The 11,386-nt window shown below is 44.5% G+C and overlaps 1 protein-coding gene across 3 annotated transcripts in view; it reads left to right on the top strand.

Annotated features, from left to right (window-relative positions):
• Nucleotides 1–11,386, top strand: part of PARP4 (poly(ADP-ribose) polymerase family member 4) — a 94,198-nt gene that overhangs the window by 16,765 nt on the left and 66,047 nt on the right. For all 3 annotated transcript variants that reach the window (XR_003116482.1, XM_025364239.1, XM_025364238.1), the window contains exons 7-11: nt 641–790; nt 1,623–1,760; nt 2,761–2,934; nt 5,073–5,233; nt 9,904–10,041. Coding sequence is in view for 2 of the 3 variants with exons in the window: in XM_025364239.1 (XP_025220024.1) it covers nt 641–790; nt 1,623–1,760; nt 2,761–2,934; nt 5,073–5,233; nt 9,904–10,041 (761 nt within the window). In the remaining variant the exon portion in view is untranslated. The remainder of the gene's footprint in view (nt 1–640; nt 791–1,622; nt 1,761–2,760; nt 2,935–5,072; nt 5,234–9,903; nt 10,042–11,386) is intronic.

The raw sequence follows: 11,386 nt of genomic DNA on the forward strand, positions 1-11,386 counted from the left end.
TTTTTCTCATTTCCAAAAAACTGGAAAGCCAGATTTCAAAGCTAATCAGAATGGTTTGTAAAAAGTCTATAGACTTGGAAGGAAGCTTTGAGTGACTTTCCAGTGAAACAAATGATCTTTTCTGTCTGCTGTGCGTTCTCAAGCTTTTTGCCATTGCCTCCAGATTTTAGGCTATTAAGAGTTTAAAATTTTGGTAATTCTGGCCAGGCACGGTGGCTTACGCCTGTAATCCTAGCACTTCAGGAGGCCAAGGCGGGCAGATTGCTTGAGGTCAGGAGTTATACAGGCCAACGTGGTCGAAACTCCGTCTCTACCAGAAAAAACACAAAACAAATTAGCCAGGCGTGATGGCGCCTGCCTGTGGTCCCAGCTACTCAGGAGGCTGAGGCAGAAGAATTGCTTGAACCCAGGAGGTGGAGGTTGCAGTGAGTCGAGGTCGTGCCACTGCACTCCAGTCTGGGCAATAGAGCGAGACCCTGTCTCGAAAAAGAAAAGAAAAAGAATTTAAAATTTAAGTAATTCTTTGAAAAAAACTAATTTCTAAGCTTCTTCATGTCAAGGACCTAATGCTTTATTTATGTTCAATAAAACTAGATATGTAAATAATTACTGTACTTTTGCTATACACCATAATTTACAGACTAGAAGACAGTTTGCTATAAAGAAAACCTCTGAAGATGCAAGTGAATACTATGAAAATTACATCGAAGAACTGAAGAAACAAGGATTTCTACTAAGAGAACATTTCACACCTGAAGCAACCCAATTAGCATCTGAACAATTGCAAGCAGTAAGATTGATTTGTAGTTTTTTTGTTATTATATTTTTAATAGAAATGTTTTCTCTATTACAAATAAAAAACTGGGCCAGGCTTGGTGGCTCACGCTTGTATCCCAGCACTTTGGCAGGCCAAGGCAGGAGGATCACTTGAGGCCAGGAGTTCAAGACCAGCCTTGGTAACATGGAGAGACCCATTTCTACATAAACTGAAGAACATTAGCCAGGAATGGTGGTGTGCCTATAGTCTTAGCTACTCATGAGGCTGAAGCAGGAGGATCACTTGAATCCAGCAGTTTGAGGTTACAGCGAGCTATGATCATGCCACTGCACCCCAACCTGGGCGATACAACAAGACCCTGTCTCAGATAAATAAATAACTGTCAGGAGGGAAGAGGAGGAGTTCAGAAAAGGAAATGTGATCTCATAGAAAGGCATGGAAGTTGAGTGGAGAATGCATTTTAGGACAAGCCACGAGACTTATTGCCTGTTTCAGCAGCAGACGCTCCCAGCTTTTGCGAGACCTCTTTACAACCTAGGCCATGAGTCAAGGGTCCTTAACCCCGACTGCATGTGTTGAATACCACTGACAGGCCTAGAGCTTACAGGGTGAAGGAAAAAATAGAACAGGAAGAAAAGGGGGTAGGAGGGAATCAGAGAAGAGAGAATGGAGGGAGACAGAGGGTGGATCCAGTAGAGAGAGGATTTAGTTACCTGGCTGGGGATGACTCTCCTGGGCTGTAATTAATTATTTCTCCTCACACCTCTGTCCGTTGGCCCATGTGAGTTCTACACAAACTCACACATGATGACTTTTTGGTGGCGTTTCTATTTTCTTGTTGCAGTTGCTTTTGGAGGAAGTCATGAATTCAAGCACTCTGAGCCAAGAGGTGAGCGATTTAGTAGAGATGATTTGGGCAGAGGCGCTGGGCCACCTGGAACACACGCTTCTCAAGCCAGTGAACAGGATTAGCCTCAACGATGTAAGTCGGTGTGTCGCTGAAACAGAATGTGAGAAATCTACCTCCTGGTTGATTGGTTTCAGCAATAACACGTGTGTTTGCATGCTGGTCTGACTGCTCTGGCATTCATTCCTAAATGTTCTTTCCTTGTACCCTGATGAAAGGGACCACTAACAGCACTAAGGAGAAAACCTTCTGAGAAACCTAGACATCGCTGTCTGTAAAATGTCAGCCTCAAGAGCTGATCGAAGGCAGGCTTCTGGTGCTGGCCAATTAGGAGGCCTGATCCTCTGTACCAAGAGGTTTGCAGGAAGCTGAAGGGATATGGGTGGTCTTGGTCCCCAGTCAGATGCCCAGACCTCAACCCATTTCCTAGTGACTCCACAGTCTCGCACCTTCTGACTGTCTTAGGAAAGGCAGGCATGCCTCCAGACCACCGGGAAATGTTCTTCCCTTCTTCATTAAGCATAATGGCAGTGGAAAGAGCAGACAAAATAAGATATTCCCAATGGTACAACTTGTGCAACTGCATTGTTGTATTGAAATAATACGGTCAGTTTTCCTCTGTGGAATTAAACTAATTTATCTCAAGGAGAAAATGGCTAACTGGGGTAAAGCCCATGAAGTACTTGTGTAATTAGAAACACGTTCAGGAGGTTTTTATCCCTGGTCTGATTCTGACAGCTTTCTAAATGTCTCATGTGAAAAGCTAGTCTATCACAGTTGCGTTAGTGTTTCTCTCTCTGTGTATATGTATGTAGATGTGTTCACATATGTATAGAAATATAGGACTCTGGTTCTTTTCTCTAGTAAAACCGAGCCCAGTTTTGCAATAATCCTCATGGCATCATTACCACAACTAGATACGTCTCCAATAAAGATGAGCATTTGCTTGTGATGGCTGTCCAGTAGAAAATGGATAGTCTTGACATGTCCAACAATTATTCGTATAGTTTTGTGCATGCTCCTTAATTTCTGTATGAAGATTTCATTTCAATAAGCATGTATGATCTTTTGAAAGGTGAGCAAGGCAGAGGGGATTCTCCTTCTAGTAAAGGCAGCACTGAAAAATGGAGAAACGGCAGAGCAATTGCAAAAGATGATGACAGAGTTTTACAGACTGATACCTCACAAAGGCACAACGCCCAAAGAAGTGAACCTGGGACTATTGGCTAAGAAAGCAGACCTCTGCCAGGTAAACCTCTGAAATATAGAATTCAATTTATTATAAAATATGTTGAGGGTGGGGGTCTTTAAAAATCATGAAATTGGGCCGGGTGCGGTGGCTCAAGCCTGTAATCCCAGCACTTTGGGAGGCCGAGACGGGCGGATCACGAGGTCAGGAGATCGAGACCATCCTGGCTGACCCGGTGAAACCCCTTCTCTACTAAAAAATACAAAAAACTAGCCGGGCGTGGTGGCAGCGCCTGTAGTCCCAGCTACTCGGGAGGCTGAGGCAGGAGAATGGCGTGAACCCGGGAGGCGGAGCTTGCAGTGAGCTGAGATCCGGCCACTGCACTCCAGCCTGGGCAACAGAGCGAGACTCCATCTCAAAAAAAAAAAAAAAAAATCATGAAATTGTCTCCAGAGTTGTGCTAGAAAATAAATTGTTGAACCATTTTAGAAAGCCCTGGATCCTTATGAAAGTTACTTAAAAACCATATTTTCAAATGTGAATATGTTGGCCCAGTGACATAAATGCAGAAATAGGTTTAGAATTGCTATCTTGTAAACTAACTTTTCAGACCTTGGTATGAGTTCGGATCCTCTCTGCAGAAGAAATGGGAAACTGCAACTGACTGAAACAATGAGGACATTTACGACCTCGGACAATTAGAAGTCCAGCTGTGGGCTGCCTCCTGGCCCAGGTCACCCCGAGACTCAGTGTGTCAGTGTCATCATCAGGGTCTCAGCCTCCTTCCATCCCTCTGTACTTCCTGTAGAGTGACTGCTCTGCTCTCAGCCCAGCTCCCTCATGATCCGCATATGGCTGCAGTAGTTCGTAGTATCCCATCTGTAACAGTTCTTTTTGTGTCACATAGAGGAAGCCCCTGGCAGACTTATAGTTCTCTGGTCAGAATGGAGTCATGTGCACAATCTCAAGCCAGTCACTGGCGAGGAGATTGGAGCCACTGTGGCTGCTCAGAAATGGGCCACCTCCTCTGAGCTGCCAGGAGAGAAAGCAGGCTCAGTGAGTAGAGGAAGGCAGCCACAGCAGCCAACCCTGCCCTAGACAAGGCCGAAGTCACTCTCTTGGTCCGCATTGCCTCATCTGGGCATGCAGGGATTGGGCCAAGATCAGAGATTCGTGTCCTAGACTTCAGAGGAGTTTATAGATATGAAATTTTGCATGTTTGGGAAATAATCACTTTCAACGGATTCCCAGAGGAATCAGTAATCCAAAATACGGAAAGAACTGGTCAATGAGAAAATATAAGACCCTTACAAATTTAAAAATCTATGATTTACCTAATATCAAACATAAAGAATCTCAGTCGGCCGGTCGTGGTGGCTCACACCTGTAAGCCCAGCACTTTGGGAGGCCAAGGCAGATGGATCACCAGTCAGGAGTTTGAGACCAGCCTGGCCAACATGATGAAACCCCATCTCTATTAAAAATACAAAAAATTAGCTGGGCCAGGTGGCATGCACCTGTAATCCCAGTTACTCAGGAGGCTGAGGCAGGAGAATTGCTTGAACCCAGGAGGCAGACGTTGCAGTGAGTCAAGATCGTGCCACTGCACTCCCTAGGCAACAAGAGCAAAACTCCATCTTTAAAACAAAAAAAATCTCAATCATCAGTGTTGCTAAGAGGGAACGTATAGTGCCCATTCAAATAGAATTCTGGCGGCCAGGCGAGGTGGCTCAAGCCTGTAATCCCAGCACTTTGGGAGGCCGAGACGGGCAGATCACGAGGTCAGGAGATCGAGACCATCCTGGCTAACACGGTGAAACCCCGTCTCTACTAAAAAAATAGAAAAAAACTAGGCAGGCGCCTGTAGTCCCAGCTACTCCGGAGGCTGAGGCAGCGTAAACCCGGGAGGCGGAGCTTGCAGTGAGCTGAGATACGGCCACTGCACTCCAGCCCGGGTGACAGCGAGTCTCCGTCTCAAAAAAAAAAAAAAAAAAGGTACAATTCTGGCGGCTAAGGTAGGAGGAGCGCTTGAACTCAGGAGGTTGAGGCTGCAATGAGCTATGGTCATGCCACTACACTCCAGCGTGGGTGAGAGCAAGACCCACTTTTCCCATCTTTTTGAGAAAGTGTTAATGTAATATAAATATTAATTTTGATATGTGGTGATTCTGACATCTGTCTGTGATTTCCACCTACAGCTAATAAGAGACATGGTTAATGTCTGTGAAACGAATTTGTCCAAACCCAACCCACCATCCCTGGCCAAGTACCGAGCTTTGAGATGCAAAATTGAGCATGTTGAACAGAATACTGAAGAATTTCTCAGGGTTAGAAAAGAGGTTTTGCAGAATCATCACAGGTAAGCATAAAGGAAATAGGATCTGTTATGATATAATGCTCTTTCAGACTCTGTTAAAGAGCTGATTACAGTAATTACCTAGATAATTTAATCTTCAGCAACAAGCCACAGTAGCCTGGTATGATGACAAATTACTTTTTTCTCTGTTTGTAATGGTGCCTGGGGCAGTATTCTGTGCTTGAAAATACCCTCTGTATTCCACTCTGATTTCAAGGTTACCTAATCTTGTTGAGGGTTAAATTTAAAAATTTTAAATCGAAAGGTGTTTGAGTTTGTATGTTGTAGGTTATTCCGGAGAAAAAGCCACTTACTCTAAGATTTGAACGTGCAGGAATATGGGTATGGCATCTTCTAACGTGGCCTCTCTGTGGCATGAAAAACTGCACCTGAAAACCTGGAAAACACGTTCCTAAATACCAGTTACACTTGCGCCGTCACTCACTGTGCATGCCCGGGGTCCTGTGCTGATGGGCATTCTCCAGTAACACAAACATGATGGACCACCTGCTCAGACGAGCCCTCACTGGGTATCAGCACCCAAGGGTCACCGCAGCTGACTCTGTGCCCAGCTGCTCGGTTCGGAAACTCCATTGTGTGCTTATCCTCGAGCATGGGACTGACTCTTGTTGACCTGGTGGTTCATTCCATTGCAGCAGCTCCTCTTCATCAGCTTGGCACAGCCCTTAGAACGCATGGTGGTGAGTTGTAGCCACATATACCAGCTTATGAGAGCCAGTTGTCAACATTTAAGAGATGTGGTGAGCTGGTTGTTAAACCATGGGTAGCTTGAAATTGGACACGGGGAGGATTTGCACTATGGAAATCAGCAAATGCTGCAAATCAGGGCTATGCGGGGGCATTGCTGCTGCTGTTTAGAGAGCTAGTTTTCCAGAGCCCCACTGAACCACAGCCAGCCACCCTTACCTTATGGCCTGACTCAGACCCGTCTAAAATTATGTTCTACTTTCCTTGATCATCCTCGAAATCCATTCCCCAAACCACTTCACATCTACTAAGATGGCTATGATTTCTTTTTTTTGAGACGGAGTCTTGCTCTGTCGCCCAGGCTGGAGTGCAGTGGCCGGATCTCAGCTCACTGCAAGCTCCGCTTTCCGGGTTTACGCCATTCTCCTGCCTCAGCCTCCTGAGTAGCTGGGACTATAGGCGCCCACCACCTCGCCCGGCTAGTTTTTTGTATTTTTTAGTAGAGACGGGGTTTCACCAGGTTAGCCAGGATGGTCTCGATCTCCTGACCTCGTGATCCGCCCGTCTCGGCCTCCCAAAGTGCTGGGATTACAGGCTTGAGCCATGGCACCCGGCCAGCTATGATTTCTTTTTTTTTTTTTTTTTTTTGAGACGGAGTCTCGCTGTGCTCCCAGGCTGGAGTGCAGTGGCGTGATCTCGGCTCACTGCAAGCTCCGCCTCCCGGGTTCACGCCATTCTCCCGCCTCAGCCTCTCAAGTAGCTGAGACTACAGGCGCCCGCCACCACGCCCGGCTAGTTTTTTGTATTTTTAGTAGAGACGGGGTTTCACCATGTTAGCCAGGATAGTCTCGATCTCCTGACCTCGTGATCCACCCGCCTCGGCCTCCCAAAGTGCTGGGATTACAGGCTTGAGCCACCGCGCCCGGCCTGATTTCTTTTTAATAGAAAATTCTAAGTGTTGGTGAGGATAGAGAGAGACTGAAAGCCTCACACATTGACGATGAGAGGGAAAAATGATGCAGCCTCTGTTTGATGATTCCTCAACAAATTAAACATATGATTATGATAAGTCCCAGCAATTCCACTTCTAGTTCTATACTCAAAGGACTTGAAAGCAAGTACTTAAATAGGTACTTGTACATGAATATTCATAGCAACACTATTCATAACAGCCAAAAGGTGGAGATAACCCAAATGTTTATCAACAGGGAAGTGGATAAACAAAACATGATAAATATATGTAATAGAATATTATTCAGCCATGAAAAAGGAATGAAGTACTGACACATACTACAAATGGGTGAACCTCAAAAATATGCTGAGTGAAAGAAGCCACATATTGTACAATTCTGTTTATATGAAGTATCTAGAATAGATAAATACACGGAGATAGCAAATTGCACAGTACCATGAGAGGGAGGGATGGGGACTGACAGCCAAAAGGTACGGGTTTTCTTTTGGGCAAATAAAAATTTTGGAACTAGAGGTGTTGATTACATGACATTTTGAATGTTCTGTACTAAATACTACCGAATTGTACACTTAATTTTATCTTTTTTAAATTTCATTTTAATTTTTTAAAAATCTGGACCGGGCTTGGTGGCTCATGCCTGTAATTCCAGCACTTTGGGAGGTCGAGGTGGGCAGATCACTTGAGGTCAGGAGTTTGAGACCAACCTGGGCAACATGGTGAAACCCTGTCTCTACTAAAAATACAAAAATTAGCCAGGCGTGGTGGCACACGTTTGTGATCCCAGTTACTCCAGGGACTGAGGCACAAGAATCCCTTGAACCTGGGAGGCGGAGGTTGCAGTGAGCCAGGATTGCGCCATTACACTCCAGCCTGGGAGACAGAAAAAGACTCTGTCTCAAAAACATTCATTCCCACAGACCTTCTCCAGATTTTGTTTTTATACGTAATCAAATTCTTTTGGTTTGACTTTTGACCCTCCCCTAGGTGTCTGCTGAGATCTATACTAATTAAGAGTCCCCTGACATGGAAGGTAGAATCGGGAGGGCAATAAGCTTTCTCCAGGAAGACAGGAAGAGCCACGTCAAGCCCCGGGAGTGGCAGCTGCAGTTCAGCCCTCCAGGGCTACCTGAGCAAGCCCGTGGCCAGCCACCCCACCCCCTAAGTACAAAAGCAGTCACACGACTAAAGTGGGCTTCTTCCTAGGGAAAGATCCTGCTGCTGTGAAAAGTTAGATTTTCTTCATTTCATTTCACTAATCATGATTTCTTTATATTACTTTTTTTCTAGTTATAAAACTCATGTTCTTTGATAAAAGCTTAGAAAATATCTAAAAATATGAAGACAATTAAAAATCACTCAACATCTCACCACCCAGAGACAACCCAGAGATAATATAACCACTGCTAACATTTGGGTGTAGAACATAATCCAGACTGAATCACCCTGATGCTGCTCACCCCGGGGGTGTGCTGAGCCAGCTCTGTGAAGGAAGAGCCCTGGTCTGGAATATTTGCTGAGTTCTGGGAAGCAAATACTCCCACCATAGCTAATGTCAAGGTACTGACCTGAGGCCACTGGACATGGGGTTGGGAGATGTGCCCTTCCTCCCACCACAGCTGCCCTCAGCCGTACCCCAGTCTCCCCCCACCACTGCCCCATCTTAGCTACCCACTCAGAGCCAGTGTGGGGTCTCTCTGTCCCTCATCCCCACATACCCGTGTTCTGTCAATTTTGCCTTCAAAGTGTCCTTCATCCGTTGGCTCACTTCCGTTCACCCTGCCGCCATCTTTCATCCGGGTCACGTTATCCCGTCTACGACGTCCTTCCGGATGTTCTCGCCACTCCTGCCCCGTCCACCCCGTAACAACCAGTGAGGGCTTCAAATAGACATTTTATGGCCCCACATTCCACCACATGTCACCTCCCAAGAGAGGCCTTTCTTGACGGCCCTCTCTCCAAACCTAGTTGGTTTCCTAAACAGCACTTAAAAATAAGGTCTTTGATAACTTATTTTTTTTTTCTTTTTTTGAGACGGAGTCTTGCTCTGTCGCCAGGCTGGAGTGCAATGGCGCGATTTTGGCTCGCTGCAACCTCCGCCTACCGGCTTCAAGCAATTCTCCTGCCTCAGCCTCCTGAGTAGCTGGGACTACAGGTGTGCACCACCACGCCCCACTAATTTTTGTATTTTTAGTAGAAACGGGGTTTCACCATGTTGGCCAGGATGGTCTCGATCTCCTGACCTTGTGATCTGCCTGCCTCAGCCTCCCAAAGTGCTGGGGTTATAGGCGTGAGCTACTGCGCCCGGCCAATAACTTTGTTTTCTTTGAGACAGAGTCTCGTTCTGTCACCCAGGCTGGAATGTGGTGGCATGATCTCGGCTCACTGCAACCTCTACACCACCCCCTGCCTCCGGTTCAAGTGATTCTCCTTTCTCAGCCTCCTGAGTAGCTGAGACTACAGGTGTGCACCACCATGCCCTGCTAATTTTTGTATTTTTAGGAGAGATAGGGTTTCAATAGTTGCCCAGGCTGGTCTCAAACTTCTGGGCTCAAGTGATCCAACTGTCTTGGCCTCCCAAAGTGTTGGGATTGCAGACCTGAGCCACCATGCCCAGCCAGAAGTTGCATTCTTTTTTTGGTGGTGGTTGTTGTTGTTAAGAGACATGGTGTTGCTCTGTTGCCCAGAACAAGAGTTATACATTCCATATACTATTATATATTTGACAAAATTGGGATCATACCGTGTATAAAGTTTTGTAATCTACTTCTAAATTTTATATTTTACTGTATGCTTTACTACATATCCTTATTTGTTTAAAGAATGGATTTTTTTAATACCTGCATAATACTTCTAAGATATGTTGTGTTGTGACTCATTGAATCAGTTTCCTGAGAATGGACATTTGGACTCTTTTGGGATTTCTTCTGCTATAACGACTTTTTGTTTTGTTTCCAATTATGTAATCTAAAGGCTTTTCTTCTAATTTTTACAGTAAGAGTCCAGTGGATATCTTGCAGATATTTAGAGTTGGCAGAGTGATCGAAACCACAGAGTTTTTGAGCAGACTTGGCAATGTGAGGCCCTTGTTGCATGGTTCTCCTGTACGAAACATCGTAGGAATCTTGTGTCGGTAAGAGTAGCCATCTTTATTTTTCAAAAATTTCAGCCTCACAAACGTAAAGTGTTTTACTTTTTTTTTTTTTTCCCTACTTTTTTTCTATATTACGTGGGTCTTTTCAGTTAAAATCAGCTACCTTACTGCATTCTGGAGAGAATTGCACAGTTTATAGTGAAGTGTGTGATGTAAATTACATATTTATGGCTGGGCATGGTGGGTCACACCTGTAATCCTAGCACTTTGGGAGGCTGAGGCAAAAGAATCGCTTGAGGCCAGGGGTTCAAGACCAACCTGGAAAACCAGCAAGACCTCATCTCTATTTTGAAAAATTATGTATTTGTCATTTTTTAAATGTAGTACATAGGTATGAATTGCTTCTTGCAGACTGTATCATAAGAAGAAAAGTGATTCTATATTCATGACTCTTCCGTGTGTATCTAATCTAGGGATAGCCCAATATTTAAAGAGAAGAGTCCAGAAATTAGAATGCGCACCAGACAACATGAGCTGTTTATTTGAAACATAACTCTAAGATTCTGTTTGTTTTGAATTACTACTTAATATTAGGGTTGAAACAAGTCATAGGAGCAGGAGAAAATATTATTAAATGTAGATCCATTAATTATTCAGAAGAAACTTAAAAAGAAACATACAAGATCTACCTGGGGAAAAAAAAGAAAAAACAAAAACCCATTAAACTGCTAGTGAGGGACCCAAAAGACAACTTGCGTTAATCAGAAGGATGCCAGTTTTTCTTGGATTAATCTATAGGTTTAGTGCTATCATGATAAAATTACCAATAAGATTTTTTTAAAGAAGTGAAAAGCTGATTCTACAACACATATTTTTTTTAATTTTGAAATTACCAGAATAATCCTGGAAAAGAAGCATAATGAGGGTGACATTAATATTAAACACAAATGAACTCAAAAACACAGAAGATTTAGGATATGATACAAATAGATCTTATCTCTGTGGAAGAAAGACAAGTTCTTCAATACTATCTATAGAGATGAATGGGTAACCACAAGGAAAAAATAGGAAGTTGGACCCTTCCCTCATTTCTCATACTTAAGCTCCAGATAGAGCAAATATTTACATATTTGAAATCAAACCATAAAAGTATACTAAATGAAAAATGGGAGAATCGGCCGGGCGCGGTGGCTCAAGCCTGTAATCCCAGCACTTTGGGAGGCCGAGACGGGCGGATCACGAGGTCAGGAGATCGAGACCATCCTGGCTAACACGGTGAAACCCCGTCTCTACTAAGAAATACAAAAAATAGCCGGGCGAGGTGGCAGCGCCTGTAGTCCCAGCTACTCGGGAGGCTGAGGCAGGAGAATGGCGGGAACCCGGG

The sequence above is a fragment of the Theropithecus gelada genome, chromosome 17 (genome assembly GCF_003255815.1).
Source record: "Theropithecus gelada isolate Dixy chromosome 17, Tgel_1.0, whole genome shotgun sequence".
Lineage (NCBI taxonomy): Eukaryota > Metazoa > Chordata > Mammalia > Primates > Cercopithecidae > Theropithecus > Theropithecus gelada.